The 19,000-nt window shown below is 35.3% G+C and overlaps 1 protein-coding gene across 1 annotated transcript in view; it reads right to left on the bottom strand.

Moving 5' to 3' along the window:
* The window catches only part of LOC121383955 (snRNA-activating protein complex subunit 4-like), a 33,375-nt gene that overhangs the window by 1,805 nt on the left and 12,570 nt on the right, over nt 1–19,000 (bottom strand). The window contains exons 10-19 of the mRNA XM_041514069.1: nt 18,415–18,485; nt 17,578–17,663; nt 14,314–14,417; nt 12,555–12,649; nt 11,168–11,262; nt 9,677–9,792; nt 8,025–8,169; nt 6,488–6,690; nt 2,038–2,278; nt 553–623 (exon numbers count right to left, since the gene is read on the bottom strand). Of these exons, the coding sequence (XP_041370003.1) occupies nt 553–623; nt 2,038–2,278; nt 6,488–6,690; nt 8,025–8,169; nt 9,677–9,792; nt 11,168–11,262; nt 12,555–12,649; nt 14,314–14,417; nt 17,578–17,663; nt 18,415–18,485 (1,227 nt within the window). The remainder of the gene's footprint in view (nt 1–552; nt 624–2,037; nt 2,279–6,487; nt 6,691–8,024; nt 8,170–9,676; nt 9,793–11,167; nt 11,263–12,554; nt 12,650–14,313; nt 14,418–17,577; nt 17,664–18,414; nt 18,486–19,000) is intronic.

Here is a 19,000-nt window from a genome sequence, read left to right as displayed (position 1 = left end):
GACATTTCTGTCGCGTAAATCTAATTTGGTGTAACCTATATTTTTTTTGCGTAAAATTTCTAGCATCATTTATATCTATATAGATATAATGGGTTTCACCAAAAGGAAATGGGTTATGCGTAACTGATCACGCTGAGTTTCAATTCTCAGAGGTCTATTACACAGATGTAATTCATGTAAGCAATTGGTTACCTACGTAAAAATCACATATATTGGTTACCCAAGATTTTCTGTCCCGGGTTGGGTTTCTGGCTATCCAGACCTACTCGAAACCTTCGGTGTATATGAGCATAGAAAAAGTCCCACACACATACCCAAGATTTAGAAAAAAAATTCCCCTGTCTGCATTTACCAGATGCATTAACAAAAAATATCAATTTAATATTACACATTATTTTCTTGATAAATTTCTGGAATAAAAAAAACCCTCATCACATCATTAGTTAAAACTGTACTCAAATATTTGTACCAAAACAAAATCATTGGAATAACAAATTGAGTTTTGGAGAACTCAAAGTCTGTGTTTCAACAAATATGTTGGGCTACACTTACCTTACAGTACAGGGACATGGTGCCCACAGATATTTTATGTTCTTGTTCTTTGGACAACGGTTCAGAAACATCTGTAGAGAAGATGCAACACTATTATTTCAATTTTATTAGCATTTTATAAAATTAAACTATTAACCACACATACATACGATAACTAGGAATATTCAACACATGTGATTTGTTACAGACACTGATCCTGGGGATGTGTCATCTTAACTCCTACCGTATCTCCAAAATATGACAATGCATTTTCAACCTGCCATCTTAGAGAGACTGAAACCATAGGAAAACAGGGACCCAAACACACACACACACACACTCTCTCTCTCTCTCCCTCCTTCCCTCACACACACTCTCTCTCTCTCTCTCTCTCTCTCTCTCTCTCTCTCTCTGTCTTTTTCTCTCTGTCTTTTTCTCTGTGTCTGTGTCTGTCTCTCTCTCTCTCTCTCTCTCTCTCTCTCTCTCTCTCTCTCTCTCTCTCTCTCTCTCTCTCTCTCTCTCTCTCTCTCTCTCTCTCTCTCTCAATTTTTATTTCATCTATATTTTGTGAAATTCTGAATATTATAAACTATTAAATTTATTACCTACTGGTGGGTACAAAATGAAATATGGTCATAACACTGAAACAGTGTATGGAGATGTGGTAAACAAAGTAATTGCACCACACCCAAATAATCCCCATAGTACTGAACTGTCGGCACAATTTATTCCAGACTAAAAAAAACACACATCTAGACTTGAAAACATTATCACAATTGCTTATACAGTTGAACCTCGTTATTCCGGACAGAATGGTTTTCCCACAAACTGACCGGATAAACGTATTTCCGGACTACTGAATCATGTCCAGAGTAGTCTCCCTTTGTGTAACTCTAAGTTAATTACCCTTAATTGACTGTTCTAAAGATTATAAAACACAACAGGATCATAGAGCGGTATATCTAACACAATGCATAGAACCGATAAGTGTGTATAACAAACAGAGGTGTGAAACCCCTTGCAGCAATTAAAGTCGTGTGGATTGCCTGACTGGTCTTAACTGGTCGCGTTTATTAAAGGCAGGGGATTTGTTGCTTTAGCAGTAACCGGTTAAATGAAACAAATTTCCTTTATTCTTGACACTTTGTTTTGGATTATGACCATCCGGATCCGGAAGATGAATATCCGGACTAATGAATAAATTTGCAAAGTAGCCATTTCATTTTGTCACTCATCTGTCATGAAAGTGGGGTTTCCGGATAATCGGAGTCCGGATTAACGAGGTTCGACTGTATTAATTTTTTTTTACTAATTTTGAGATGCTGGGAGAATGTGTGCTGTTTTCAAAATGTTCACAAAAACAACAGAATGTTTCCAAACCTGCATCACAGTAAATAAATGAATTAATTAATGCTTAACAATACCCCAGGACGCCAAAATACATCTGCTATCGGACAGCACAAGTAGAAGTTATTTGAATAAAACACCACAAAACAAACATCTTACAGAAATATTTTCTTGCTCGACCAAGTCTACGGGCTCTTTTAGCTGTTGAGGTTGACAAAGTTTGCAGAACTTTGCGTAGAGCTTCGTTCACCCTGCTACGCTCAGAGGCACGTGCAGCACTGCATTTTTTCTTCACGCCCGGTTTGTTCCACTGAGTCATCTTGCGTGACACGTCTATCAGAGACTTCACCGTAATGCTGCCTGGCAGAGACTTCACAACATGACTAGCCACTTCTTCTTGCTGAAATACACCAGTAAGTTGACATAAATAACAAACTCATACAGTCGTGTTGGAAATCTGGTTCGAAGGAAGGAAGGAAGGAAATGGTTTATTTTACAAAGCACTCAACACATTTTATTTACGGTTATATAGCATCAGACATATGGTTAAGGACCACACAGATATTGAGGGAGGAAACCTGCTGTCGTCACTTCATGGGCTACTCTTTTCGATTAGCAGCAAGGGATCTTTTATATGCACCATCTTACAGACAGGATAACATATACCACGTCCTTTGATGTACCAGTCATGGGTGCATTGGCTGGAGTCAGAGTATGACAAATATTTTGAAAAGTCACTAGCCACAGGGCTAGTGGGTTTGTGAAAACCACTAGCCCACCAAAATAAAGCACTAGCCCAAATTCCTGATCAATTATAACTGGATTTTTATATAATTTTTGTAACATTACACATTTACGAGTATAACAGTAAAATAAAACAAACACTTAAAAGTTAAATCATGTTGTAACTTTCAGTTTTTTGTCGTGTCGTACGTTTTGTCTTTTGTCAAGTGTGATCCATCGTCATTGTCCCGTTTTCGTTTTTGCCCTCCCCCCGGGGAAAAATAATTGAGCAAACTCTTGGTTGGTATCTAAACAAACTATCAAAATAATTAAAGTTAAATGAGGGTACGACAGTGTGACACACGGTAATAGATGGTTCAGTGTATTTGGTAGTTGGTTATATATTTAGGGCCTACTATTTATGTCGCCAGGAACGGTGATGCCAAATACAGGGCATTATCCCGTGTCAGACCGATATCAAAAGAATATAACGGCGACATCTAATCCGTTGTTAATTGATGAACAAAAAAGGTATTATCTTGTATCGGCAGCTGTATCCAAACCGCTACACGTAATAGGCCAAGCAGAGTGGCGAGTCATTGCATATGCTGTTACCATTAAAGTAAATTGTTTTCCTGATTGCCGATAACCACATGTTAGCGAAGTGTTAAATTAGAAAACAATAGGTAAATAAAACAAACACTGAAATTCAAAGCACGGCTGGGGTTTACTTGATTGAGATTAACCTGTCATCGCGATTGGTGATTTCCAAGTTCTTAGCCTAAAACATATGTGCGAGATTAACTACCACGTGACGTGTCTAACCAATCAAAACACGCATGTCATTAGACTTTATTTCCTGTGCCAGAAACTTGAAAGGGAAAGGTAAACAATGCATGCTGTAACTGTGACGATGTAGAGATAGCATGTTACTGCAGTTTGCAGACCTAGCTCAAGTGGATTATTATTATATACTGATTGCGTTGTTGATATTATTCGATGACAAACGTCACAATCAAATTTATTAAACGAAATTTCAGCCGAGAGAAAAAGAAAGAAAGAAAACAACCCACGATCGAGCGATGACGAGAGGAGGGGGGAAACCACTAGCCCGCAGGGGCTAGTGGTTTTGCGTTTCTCACTAGCCCGAACTTAAAAACCACTAGCTACGGGCGTCGGGCTAGCGGATTTGTCGAACTCTGCTGGAGTGAGAAATAGCTCAATGGGCCCACTGACGGGGATCGATCCCAAACCGACCACGCATTACCACTGGACTACGTCTCGCCCCCTGGTTGGAATTTCATCACCGATCATCAGTCATAATCGCTTAATTCAATTACACAATTGGTTACACCAGTATAAGATGACGTAAATAACAAACTCTTACAGTGGCGTTGTAATCTGGTTGGAATTTCATCACCGATCATCAGTCATAATCGCTTAATTCAATTACACAATTGGTTATACCAGTATAAGATGACGTAAATAACAAACTCATACAGTGGCGTTGGAAATCTGGTTGGAATTTCATCACCGATCATCAGTCATAATCGCTTAATTCAATTACACAATTGGTTACACCAGTATAAGATGACGTAAATAACAAACTCTTACAGTGGCGTTGTAATCTGGTTGGAATTTTATTACCGATCATCAGTCATAATCGCTTACTTCGATTACACAATTGGTTACACCAGTATAAGATGACGTAAATAACAAACTCATACAGTGGTGTTGGAAATCTGGTTGGAATTTCATCACCGATCATCAGGCATAATCGCTTAATTCAATTACACAATTGGTTACACCAGTATAAGATGACGTAAATAACAAACTCTTACAGTGGCGTTGTAATCTGGTTGGAATTTTATTACCGATCATCAGTCATAATCGCTTACTTCGATTACACAATTGGTTACACCAGTATAAGATGACGTAAATAACAAACTCTTACAGTGGCGTTGTAATCTGGTTGGAATTTTATCACCGATCATCAGTCATAATCGCTTAATTCAATTACACAATTGGTTATACCAGTATAAGATGACGTAAATAACAAACTCATACAGTGGCGTTGGAAATCTGGTTGGAATTTCATCACCGATCATCAGTCATAATCGCTTAATTCAATTACACAATTGGTTACACCAGTATAAGATGACGTAAATAACAAACTCTTACAGTGGCGTTGTAATCTGGTTGGAATTTTATTACCGATCATCAGTCATAATCGCTTACTTCGATTACACAATTGGTTACACCAGTATAAGATGACGTAAATAACAAACTCATACAGTGGTGTTGGAAATCTGGTTGGAATTTCATCACCGATCATCAGGCATAATCGCTTAATTCAATTACACAATTGGTTACACCAGTATAAGATGACGTAAATAACAAACTCTTACAGTGGCGTTGTAATCTGGTTGGAATTTTATTACCGATCATCAGTCATAATCGCTTACTTCGATTACACAATTGGTTACACCAGTATAAGATGACGTAAATAACAAACTCATACAGTGGTGTTGGAAATCTGGTTGGAATTTCATCACCGATCATCAGGCATAATCGATTAGCACCAGTCGATCAACTTTCGATTACTCAAGCTATTAGAATTATATGAACATAAGATGGATTTTAATTATAAAGACCATGTACTTTCTGTCATTTTCAATGGGATCTAGACCATACAAATTTCAAATTTTTCCTTTAATAACTATCTAATATCTATTTTCAGTATGTACACATGAAAACAAGCACCATCATATTTACATCAATTCTATCATCTGAACTGGAGAAACAATTACAGTTAACATTTTCTCACACAATCGATTATGGAGTTTTATAATTGATCATCACATCGGTAGAGCCAAACCAGTAAATGTTCAATTATAATCGACCACTGGAACATCACTATCATACGGTACCATTGTACCAATGTACTGATTATTATTATTATTTAATAAAAAATTAACAGATTTTAAAGTACAGCTATTTGGTGTTTAACAAATGGTTATTTCTACACTTGGTTGAGGGACAGAAAGGCAACCTGGCCTGGTGCTTATAAAACATTTATAGTCTAGACTCATGACTCTAATAGAGTCTGAGACATGAATGTCATAGCAATGCCTACAAATTGTATGTGTGTGACGTCATTAGAGATTGAGTCTGGACTCTAAAAGTTTTATAAGCACCAGCCCTGTTGCTGTTACATCGTGTATGTAGTTTCCCATAAGCAGACCAGCACATACATGTACCCTGGTCTTTGGTTGGGATGGAAAAATCATCTAGTCCATCGAGACCGGCCTCGGTGGCGTCGTGGTTAGGCCATCGGTCTACAGGCTGGTAGGTACCAGTCGAGGCATGGGATTTTTAATCCAGATACCGACTCCAAACCCTGAGTGAGTGCTTCGCAAGGCTCAATGGGTAGGTGTAAACCACTTGCACCGACCAGTGATCCATAACTGGTTCAACAAAGGCCATGGTTTGTGCTATCCTGCCTGTGGGAAGCGCAAATAAAAGATCCCTTGCTGCTAATCGGAAAGAGTAGCCCATGTAGTGGCGACAGCGGGTTTCCTCTCAAAATCTGTGTGGTCCATAACCATATGTCTGACGCCATATAACCGTCAATAAAATGTGTTGAATGCGTCGTTAAATAAAACATTTCTTTTTTTCTTTCTAGTCCATCGAAGGTGATTGATCTTACAACCTATCATACCTCAGGTGATCACTCTACCACTGAGATACATCCTAACAACTTATTAAATTGAAAACCACAGAATCTTATACCAATAATTCTGATCACCTCAAATATATATTTTTTTTAAATGTCTTAATAATATATATACATATACATGTATATAACATTATATATATATCATACCACATCATCCGAGCACATTTTAGCAATCATTGTTGCTAGTTCCTTTGGGTCTCTGTTATTGAACATGTGTTGGCTTCGAATCTTCTTCACATGCAGAGAGATCACAGTCTGCAAGGCTACGCGTCGTCGCCACATTTTGATGGCTGCAGCACTGCTTTTTGTGTAACCCAAGACACATGGGGGTCGAGGAACAACTATTTCACCTTTAAACAAAAATAAATAATAATAATAATATTAACACAAGGTACAGTGAAACCTGTCTAAACTGGACACTGATGAAACTGGAATCCTGTCAAAACCGGTCACGTTTCATAGTCTTTAATTTTCTAAATTCTAAAAAGCGACCCTCTAAACACGGGATCCTGTCTAAATCGGATAAATATTAAATCCCCAGCGTGATTCAGTTTAGGCAGTTTCACTGTATTATGAAATGGTAATTGTGTACGATTTGTAATAGGGGACAATAAGTATTTTAAATAAGAATAAAAAAGGTAAATATTAGTGTGTGAAAAAGTAGCCATTTAGCTGCAAACCCCACCCCCCCCCAAAAAAACACACCAAAAAAACACGAAATTAACGAAATGCATGTGGGCTTTTTTAATAGAATAGATAAAAGTTCATGAAGGATTTTCATCTGGCTGAATTATGTACCTTGGTAGCTGTATTGAGAAATTAGACTGAATGAGAAGTCGAATACAGGCATGAGCTGATGCAGTGTGTATGTCATAAAGTAGATTATTATAAAAGTACAGGGTTTTCATTAACAGGCACAAATTGGTGGCTACTACTGTTCCAATGCTGACTACTTTTTATTACAAGTTCTTTTGTAAAAACAAATTTATAGTACTATATAAAATAAATATCTGGATACCATTAGCTTGATCGTTTCGTTGTTTGTAAAAACAAATTTATAGTACTATATAAAATAAATATCTGTATACCATTAGCTTGATCGTTTCGTTGTTTGTAAAAACAAATTTATAGTAATATATAAAATAAATATCTGTATACAATTAGCTTGATCGTTTCATTGTTTTTGATAATACTATATAAAATAAATATCTGTATACCATTAGCTTGATCGTTTCGTTGTTTTTGATAATACTATATAAATATCTGTATACCATTAGCTTGATCGTTTCGTTGTTTTTGATAATACTATATAAAATAAACATCTGTATACCATTAGCTTGATCGTTTCGCTGTTTTTGATAGTACTATATAAAATAAACATCTGTATACCATTAGCTTGATCGTTTCGCTGTTTTTGATAGTACTATATAAAATAAACATCTGTATACCATTAGCTTGATCGTTTCGCTGTTTTTGATAGTACTATATAAAATAAACATCTGTATACCATTAGCTTGATCGTTTCGTTGTTTTTGATAGTACTATATAAAATAAATATCTGTATACCATTAGCTTGATCGTTTCGTTGTTTTTGATAGTACTATATAAAATAAATATCTGTATACCATTAGCTTGATCGTTTCGCTGTTTTTGATAGTACTATATAAAATAAATATCTGTATACCATTAGCTTGATCGTTTCGCTGTTTTTGATAATCTTCTTTGAAGACACCCATCTGGGACTGAAATTTCTCCCATGTTAACTTTTCCATCCTTTTGAACTCTCTTGTTGGTAAATTCTTTCCCAACATAGCTTTTTTTGTTGATTCCTACAAACAAACCGAGTTTAAATCATAACCATAATCATAACAGTTTGTCCATGCTCTTTTGAATATGAAAAGAAATATTACTCCTCAGTGTGTTTTTCAAGTCTCACACATGGTAATAAATTGTAACCTGGCTTTGAATGAAGATTCTAGTTAGAACAGCATGATAGACAAAACACAATCTGTAAATTTTTAACAGTATATTTAAAAAATAGATGATTATTGTGGTCTTTTCATCAAATAACAAGGACACACTTTGTTATTAAGCATATCCATAATATTTACAATGTTTTATACAAATGGCCTCTCTTCTTATGTTATTTAAAATGGGAATTTTGTTTAACCAATTATCATTTTCTATTACTTAATACGACTCAAAAAATTTATTCCATGGAAAACACTGCAAATACTTTAGCTATTTCATGATCCTATTTCTATACAAAGTTTCAAGAAAATTGGATAAGAAATGAAGCTGGTAGAGCAGTCAAGTCATAATTTGTTTTGTTTTTATAACAGTGACCTTAACCTTTGAAGCAAAGAGGTGAAATGTGAACTCATTCAAGATATTCCTATATGAAGTTTCATGAAAATTGGATGAGAAATGAAGTTAGCAGAGCAGTTACATTCTAATTTCTATATTTATATATTTGACAAAGAGAAGTAAAGATGTCATCTTCCCATTCTTATATGTGAAGTTTCATGAAAATAGGATGTGAAATAAAGTCGCTAGATTTACATCTAATTTCTATTTTGAGTAAAAGCAGACCTTCACATGATTAACTACAAATGTAGTTTAACGCAGACTTTCTCACAATTAATAAATTCAGCATACAAACAGATTCACACTGGTAGATTAATCTACTTCTACTTGGACAATACTCTGCCTGGAGTAGTAATTAAATGAAAAGAGAAGACAAACTTGTGAGAGAATGAATTACAACCAGTTAAATTAGTACTTTTCAGTTACACATTTAATTACTTCTGAAGACGGCGACATGTGGAAAGGTGATTTTTTTTTTAGAAATCTTTTGAGCACACATCAACGAATTGGCAGTACAAATGGTAAAAACAAATTTTTTCAAATTACAGACTGTAAAAGTTGCACCTGTATTCAGTGGCCACTTGTCTTAAGCAACTGCTTTTGACTACTATTATGTGTGGCCGCTTAAGACATGTTTGACGGTATTGGGTCAATATCTTCTTTTTGCATATTTTATTATTTTAGATTAAAAATTAAGTCTCCCTCCTGTTAAAAACTTCTCCCTCTCAAAAGTTTGAAAGAGAAGTGACTACGCTCTATGATTTTGAGCTCGCGTGCGGCCTGGTACATATAGTTATAAAAAAAAATGGAATTGAATTAAATAGTGGCTTCCGTAACCTATCACCGAAGTCGGTCAAATTGTCTCGATTACTATATACAGCCAAAGAATTCTATAGAAAATAATTATCAAGATAAAATCTTCTTTTGACTAAAATTATGTGTAAATAAACAAACAAAACGAATAATTACAGGCAAAACATCAAACCACTCGGTGAGACGCTTCCACTTGAGAAGGCGATTGTATCTCTGCAGAGCCTGGTTGTCAGTTCGCCCTTCCAGCTCTTTCACCACATTGGCCCATTTCCCTACATAATACACAAGTATTGGGTTTATTACCAGAGTGTGTTTCAGTATTGTCATTATCATATATAAGGAATATTATCAAAGCCTCTTAATATATGATACTGACAATACCGGAACATAACTGTAATAATCTCCATTTCATATAATCTTAAAGTTAATACATCTTTTTTTGTAAACAATATACTCAACAATAATTTCAGTCAACCATTACTCGATATTCAAATGAATATATGACACAGTCTTTTTGAATGGGACTGACATTAATATTGATGAAGTAATTTTGCATAATAACAAACTAGTGCAAGACGTTTTTGGTTTTAAAACTGCTACTTAAATCAGGGGTGGGAATTTGTGAAATGTAAAAAAAAGAGGAAATCTAGAGGGGTCCCGGAAATTCTTGAAATCCTAGGTTAAAATCTGTGCACATTTTGGAGGAAAGGAAGATTAAAATGCGAGGAAACGCAATGTTCCATGAAAGGAAAACTGATCCGAGGAGAATTCCCACCACTGTTAAATGTTTTTGTTTGACAACTATTAATGTATCCATTAATTTTGAAGCATTGCTGTAGTTCATTTGCTTACATGTCAATAAAAACAGTCCTGTGACCTGATTAATTTGCATCTAATTTGCAAAGATATCAAATTCTGAGAGTATGTGATCTGAAAAATATCACATTGTGTTACTTTATTTGATATGCTACCTAAAGTATGAGAAACAAAAATCTGTAGCAAATATAATGCACTACAAAAAGGCTGCCAGTACTGAGATGTTTTCTCACGCTATACGAGTACTTTAACACAACCTTATTTTAAAGATAGAGGCAGGACATAGCCTGAGGCGCTGTTGGACTAGGATCAATCCATGTCAGTGGGCCCATTTCTCGTTTCAGTCAGTGCACCACAAGTGGTATTTCAAAAGTTGTGGTGTGTGCTATCATGTTTGTGGGATGGTGCATATACAAGATCCCTTGCTACTAATGGAAAAATGTAGCAGGTTGTCTCTCTAAGACTATAATTGTCAAAATTACCAAATGTTTGACATCCAATAGCCGATGATTCATAAATCAATGTGCTCTAGTGATGTTGTTGAACAAAACAAGCCATCTTATTAAACTATCTTAAAAACTTTTTTCTTTATATCTTTCATGACCCATATCATTCTGTTTAAATAACTAAACTGACTCAAATGTAACAGCTGGGCTAACTGCTACAAACATACTTGTATATGAGTCACTATACAAACGTCAGTTTTTCAATGAATGTAAATATTCTTATTCTTTAAAAACATAACATCATCACTTCCAAAGTTATTATTTTCAGGTTTAGTAGTAACTAGTGCAAAACAATACACTGATACTTGAAACACGAGCTATGTACCATGTCCGTATTTGTCAACGAGGAGAAGCAGTTTTTTGTCTTCTTCGTACTGCCAAGGCCCCCAGTTAATTCTTGGATCGAGACAGTTCCAGTACCTGGCAAAATATATCATTTTATTATAGTATTTTGTTTAAATACTGCCTTAAAATTTGCAAAATGTAAAGAAAGCATTTAAAAAATAGCCAGTGTCACATCCTACATATTCTGTACAGCACTGCATTAAAATCTGCAAAATTTAAGAAAACATTTTTAAAATAGCCAGTGTCATCTCCTACATATTCTGCACAGTACTGTAGGAAGATATCTCACCTGAGGAGAACTGTTTACAACAGGCTGTATACACATGTAGTGTAAAATGAATTGGTCATTTATATTTTCTTGAAATTAAACTACTCTTTAAACTTACCAATGGACATTTGACTTTAAAAATGGAGACAATCTTATAACAAACCGTTTCAAACATTATCAAATAAGCAAAAGTGAGTTGCATACATTTTGAAATGAGTTAAAAGATAAACAGTGTAATATTCTACTTTCAACATATCCTCAAAAACCAGGTTTAAAAATAAAAACCAGGGATCACCCTGTCCATTGCTAAATTAGTCAATTGTAACTACAACATTTAGTGTTTGGCTAATAAAATGCATTTTTAATTAACCAATATTGAATAAGTTTGAAGGACATGTTCCTGCATATCTAAAAATTGGCTAAAACATTTGTTCCAGTGTGAGCTCTGGAAAACATCTGTTCCAACTAATTAATTTACGACACTTCCACCTGTACACTTAATGTGCACATCACCAACAGTAAGTAGTATCAATGGTGTTAATTTCAGTGGAAGTGTTGGATTTGACATCTTAGCCATTACCAAAGATCAATCAGCTGACTTTAAACTGATTTTTAACAATCATAAAGGGGCGAGATGTAGCTCAGTGGTAAAGCCCTTGCTTGACACAGTCGGCCTAGGTGGGCCCATTGGGCTATTTCTCATTCCAGCCAGTGGACCATGACTGGTATATCAAAGGCTGTGTTATGTGCTATCCTGTCTGTGGGATCGTGCATATAAAATATTTTTTGCTACTAATGGAAAAATTTAGCAGGTTTCTCTCTAAGACTATACTTCAAAATTACCAAATCTCCGACATCCAAGTGCCGATGATTAATAAATCAATGTGCTTTAGTGGTGTTGTTAAACAAAACATACTAACAATCATAATATGTTTACTTCTTCTTCTTCTTCTGCAATCCCAAAAGATAATGTGATACAATACATTTTACAATAGATGGGTGTGTAAGGAAGTCATATTACGACTATACTCTCTGTCAGAGACCAATGAAAAGCAATGAAAGTGGTTTTCAAGTGATACTGCAATGGTAAAGGACCTACCTTTCTCTGCACTGGCCTGGAGATCTGGTGGGCACCAGCTGTTGGATTTTGGCCCAGTCCGAAGGCCCCATTAGCTCAACTGCAGTAAGGAGCATCTAAAAAATAAATTAAATTGTCAACTATTTACAATAAAAAGTAGAAACCAATGGTGAATGTATGGGTTTTAAAAATGTCTAGTATCTCTTCCAAAACCCATCTGAAAGGTTTTTGGCACATGTCAATTGCGTGTGTGTTAAAGGCGCAGACTCTAGTTTTAACCCATAAAAAATGGACACCAAGTTTTGTTAATTTACAAACCTGTAACTCATTTGGATAAATAGAGTGAAAGAAGAGTCTGTAATGTTAAAACAGGAAATATCCTTAAAAATAGACTAGAACTCAAATCTATAAACTGCTACTTCTCATACGCACGTGTGTTTTTAAAAATATAAAAAATGCATTTTGTGGTATTATAAACACCAGGGTGACCAAAAACACTTCAGTTCTATGGAAATTAATAATATAAAGAATAAAATATAAGTTATGTTTGATTTCAGTGATCATAAACGGCTTTAGTAGTGAAAAATATGCCGTAGTGTTTAAAAACTAGGGTTTGTCCCTTTAATCCACCAATGTGAATATACATGTACTACAACCAGACCATTTATCAAATTACAAGATGTTCTAGATATTATGTATATTAAAGGTGCACCAAATATAAATACAATTTATGCTTAACGATTTTGTATTTTAGTTGAAGGATCCATACATAGTCAATACATAGTCAAATAATTCTATTTGAAATAAGACTTAGAGATGAATTCAGTTAAAACTGTTTAGGTGGGTCACTGCATGTCAGTTATGACAATCTGCAAGCCAGGAGCCAATTTCATAAAACATCATAAATTTATGTCTGCAGTTAAACCGGTCATACGTTTACATGTGTTTGGAATCTATTTCATGCAGAAAATGACATGATTAAGGAAGATGGAACATTTTATTGACAAAAGAAAGCGAAATATTTATAATTTAAACTATATTTTGTTTATTTTTAATAGTAAAAAGATCTATGGTTTAGTCGTAGATTTACGTTTACGTGCAAAACTAGGCTTATGATGTCTTGTGAAATTGCACCCTGATCAGTTAATAAAGAGTACCGGTATATTAAGATCTAATGCCCTCTGTTAAGAACCATACAGTTCTTTCCCATTAATGTGCTTGTGAAAGATCCCTGTCCTAACCAATGCCCTATAACTGGTATATCAAAGGCTGTGGTATATGCTGTCATGTCTAATATGCTTATATTAGCTTATGTAGCAATAGTAGACATTTTCTCTCTCGGTAGACCAAGCCTTAAATAATCACATGTTGGACACCAAACAGACATTTATAAAATGCTAAGGTGTTGTTAAACAGATATTCCATTCCCTTGTTTCTAGAGGGAGAAGTCATTATTTCAAGAGGATTGAAGTTTGTTTTGTTTAACAGCATTACTAGAGCACACTGATTTATTAATCATCGGCTATTGGATGTAAAACATTTGGTAATTTTCACAAATAGTCTTAGAAAGGAAATATTTTACTATCTCACAGACAGGATAGAACATATCACAGTCTTTGATATACCAGTTGTGGGACAAGAAATAGCACAATGGTTCCACTGATAGGGATCAATCCTAGACCGACTGCATCAGGTGAGCGCTCTACCACTGGACTACGTCCCACTCCTTCAACAGGATTAATGCACTATACAACATCTACATTAGGTTAACAGAACTCACTGCATCTTCTTTTTCTGTCCATGCTCCTCGATTTAGGCTTGGATCTATCTGGTACCAGCGTGACATACACTGTAAAGCACTTCGACCCTCCATATAAATGGCAGCTGAAAGATGGATTACAGTCAGACAGGAAAACAACATGCAAACAATATTGCCAGGCTCTGTGTCAGTGAACTATCCATAGTAGTGTTTAGTTTGAACAAATGTTCAAGTCTGGAGTCGGGTTTGTCAATCTAACATCAAGACAACATCAAGACAACATCACACCACATTAGTGCTCAAATTGTAACATAACAGTGTTCTCGCTGCTCCATTTAAGCGGGGCGCCCCGCCCCGCTATTCCATTTTGCCGCCCTCCTTTCACATTCCCCGCCCTCCTTTATTTTTGAGCGCCCTCCTTTATTTTTGAGCGCCCCTCTTTATTTTCCAGCACCTATCTCTGCTATTTCCAAATGCACTTTTTTTTCACACAAAAAACAACGATCAGTCTGCACACTGTGACACTGGACATCAAAGGAAACAAGCCGCGTTGTGCACGAAAAAGCAATTTACAAAACATTTACGACAGTTACCGTAACATAATTTAACAGTATTTTTAACAGCCTTAATTTTGTCTAATATCTGTATCTATTTGTATGTTTGACAGACACAATAAAAGTTATATTTTATGTAAGCAATGAAAACATTTTATTTTTTACGGATTCGGCAATCTCCGATTGAAAAAAAACCCTCTTATTTGGCGCCAAATTTGTCACGTGATCAGAACGGTCATTCTGTCTTTTGTTTCCACTAACTATCGTTTGATATTTTGTCCTCAGTTGCAGATATAATTGCTTGAAACTGATGATTTTTACTTTCTGTTATTCTGTTTATTCAGTAGTTCTTTATAAAATATTGTAAACGTTTCATTTTGAGGGGATATGAACGCTTATAAAAACAACGGAAGTGGTAGTGTTTATCATTAAAGTCATTTATCTTGAGTGCCAAATAATGTATACACCGTCTTTACAAAAACGAAACTACTTTTTATCAGCTGGCGATATTTTATCACAGCGATCGATTCATTCGATTAAGATGGAAAAAAAAAAAATGTATCTGACATTAGATCACTTTACAAACATCTTTATTGTTTTTCGTATATCTTGAAATCTTTATTAAAAATAATAATATTAAAACTGTGATCGGTCCAGCAAAACCGGAACTTCCCGTGAATGTCAGACCGATATCATCTTCGGTTCAATTAAAAGACGAGTCTTTTTATAAACCCCTTTGCACTTTTTTGTAGGCAAAATAAGGAGTATGTCTTTTCTCAAAGTCTACCAAAACAAAAGAATATGGTAACCAAACTACTCCTCTCCCCCCGTCCCCCCCCCCCCTTGTTTTTTTTTTATTTTATTTTTATTTTTTGCTTTTCGTTTATTGGTGTGGGTGTTTTTTTTGAAGGGTGTGGTGCCGTGCGGCCACCCTCCTTTAATTTTCACCCAGCGAGAACACTGCATAATACTCCCACTTTGCCAAGAGCAATGTAGACTGGGACATTGTAATGATCCATCACAAAGCCGAGTCGTATCAGACTGTGAACCATTGTTCACATTGCAATGAAAATCTCTGATTTTGTTCAGTTTTCTAAACAGTTCCAGTGTGAAAATTATGTTGAAAAGTCACTAGCCACAGGGCTAGTGGGTTTGTGAAAACCAGTAGCCCACCAAGATAAAGCACTAGACCAAATTCCTGATCAATTTATAACTGGATTTTTATATAACTTTTTTAACATTACACATTTACGAGTATAACAGTAAAATAAAACAAACACTTAAATCATGTTTTAACTTTCAGTTTTTTGTCGTGTTGTACGTTTGGTTTTTTGTCAAGTGTGATCCATCGTCATTGTTCCGTTTTCACTTTTGCTCTTCCCCCGGGGACAAAATAATTAAGCAAACTCATGGTTGATATCTAAAACCACTATCAAAATAATTAAATTTATAGATGGTTCAGTGTATTCGGTAGGGCCCTACATTTAGGGCTCTACTATTTATGTCGCCAGGAACGGTGATGTCAATTGCTCAAATACAGGGCATTATCCCGTGTCAGAACGATATTAAAAGAATATAACGGCGATATCTAATCCGTTGTTAATTGATGAACAAAAAAGGTATCATCTTGCGACACATTATCCAGACCGCTACACGTTAATAGGCCAAGCAGAGTCATTGCATGTGCGGTTACCATTAAAGTAAATTGTTGTCAGCGAAGTGTTAAATTAGAAAACAATAGGTAAATAAAACAAACACTGAAATTCAAAGCATGACTGGGGTTTACTTGATTGAGATTAACCTGTCGTCACAATTGGTGATTTCCAAGTTCTTAGCCTAAAACATGTGCGAGATTAACTACCACGTGACGTGTCCAACGAATCAAAACACGCATGTCATTAGACTTATTTCCTGTGCCAGAAACTTGAAAGGGAAAAGTAAACAATGCATGCTGTAACTGGCGATGTAGAGATAGCATGTTACTGCGGTTTCTAGACCTAGTTCAAGTGGATTATTATTATAAACTGTTTGTGTTGTTGATATATTCGATGACAAACATCACAATCAAATTTATTAAACGAAATTTCAGCCGAGAGAGAAAGAAAAGAAAGAAAAAAACACGATCAAGCGATAAGGAGGGGGTGCGGGCTAGTGGTTTTTGCGTTTCTCACTAGCCCGAACTTAAAAACCACAAGCCACGGTTGTCGGCTAGTGGATTTGTCGAACTCTGGAAAATAGTCTGTGTAATTATAGTTGTATACTGAATAATTTAAAAATACAAATTTATAGATGTCACAGGTATTGTATTTATTATGAGGAAGACTTAGTAAACTGGAAAACGTGTGCTCATTCCATTTGTTTATTTAAATGCAGAAACAAATATGTTTCAATCAATCAGTACTGCCAAGTTTTTTAAATTTTATTTAGGCCCAATATTCACCAACATTGGAGTGCCTTTAAATAAGGTTTTAAGTTTGTTTTTCACTTATCGACGCCGCTAGAGCACATTGATTTTTATCTTATCATCGGCTATTGGATGTCAAACATATGGTCATTCTGACATATTTCTTTAGAGGAAACCTGCTGCCACCACATAGGCTACTCTTTCCGATAAGCACCAAGGAGTCTTTTATATGCACCCACAGACAGGGCAGCACATACCACAACCTTTGATGAACCAGTTGTGGACCACTGGTTGGAACGGAACATTAAATAAGGCTTCATTGCTTACCTCTCTCCCATGTGAGTCTATAACCTTTTGATTTTATTTCCTCAACCACCTCTCTAAGAATAGCATCTTCCTCTTTTGTCCATGAACTAGATGTACAAAGAAATACAAACAACATGGTTACACATTGGAGAAAAAAACTCAGTAAACAAAATTGTGCCAGTAATAACAGTTTCTTGAAGACTGAACAGGAATATCCCTTCAAAATATAACATTAACACTGCTCATGTCTTGCTCTAGGTGAGAGGGGAGAAAAAAGAAAACAAAGACTATGAAAAGTTACAATATTTGTTTCAAATTAATGTTAAACAGAGATAAGTTGGATTAATTACAAGAAAACCAATATCGGATTAATTACAAGAAAACCAATATCCTTTCTCTGTAGTTAATGGTCAAGACACATTTTAACAATAATACTGGGGATGGAAAGAAGGAAATGTTTTATTTAACGACGCACTCAACACATTTTATTTGCGGTTATATGGCGTCCGACATATGGTTAAGGACCACACATATATTGAGAGAGGAAACCCGCTGTCGCCACTTCATGGACTACTCTTTCCGATTAGCAGCAAGGGATCTTTTATATGCACCATCCCACAGACAGGATAGTACATACCACGGCCTCTGTTACACCAGTTGTGAAACACTGGCTGGAACGAGAAATAGCCCAATGGGTCCACCAACGGGGATCGATCCTAGACTGACCGCGCATCAAGCGAACGCTTTACCACTGGGCTACGTCCCGTCCACTAATACTGGAGATGACGTAACACACAATTTGTTTGCTTACATGGGTTTTGAATGTAGAGAAAATTTATGTGTATGACAACAACTTACCTTTTGCCTCTGTTTTCCTTGTTTAAATTAATTTGATAATGCTGAAGACACTGGAAAGGTAATCGATTTGTCTAAAAAAAAAAAAATAATAATAATAATAATTACGTACTGTAATTAATATTTAATTAATTGCAAAATATAGAGATTAATATAAAAAGTTATTAACATTATTTATATAAACCTAACTCCGAAGATCTAGCTATATTTTAAAATGAAAAAATATTTAAAACTGACACAAACAATTATGTCAGTGTTATTATTATTGCTTGTATAATATTCAAGTCTAAAATTTCTTTTGTTTTAAGTTCACTAATGTTTGACAAGAAAAAAACCCACAATTACTTAAAGGGACTGATCTGAGTTTGCTTCCACTGTAATATGTTTATGACTAACAAATCCAGTTTGATGACTAAAATTACATATTAAAGATATTTTCCTATTTAGAATATCAGTATCTGTACAAACAAGATGTTTGTTGTCATCCTAATGTTTGTAGTAGCCCAAACCAGATTTTACCTTCCAATAATTTTGTACACACACAAAAATATATGTTACAAAGAAAAATATTACAACTTTTAGTACATGA

This window comes from Gigantopelta aegis, chromosome 10, assembly GCF_016097555.1.
Source record: "Gigantopelta aegis isolate Gae_Host chromosome 10, Gae_host_genome, whole genome shotgun sequence".
Lineage (NCBI taxonomy): Eukaryota > Metazoa > Mollusca > Gastropoda > Neomphalida > Peltospiridae > Gigantopelta > Gigantopelta aegis.
Note: the sequence above shows the minus strand (reverse complement) of the source record. Positions and strands in the feature narration are given on the sequence as shown.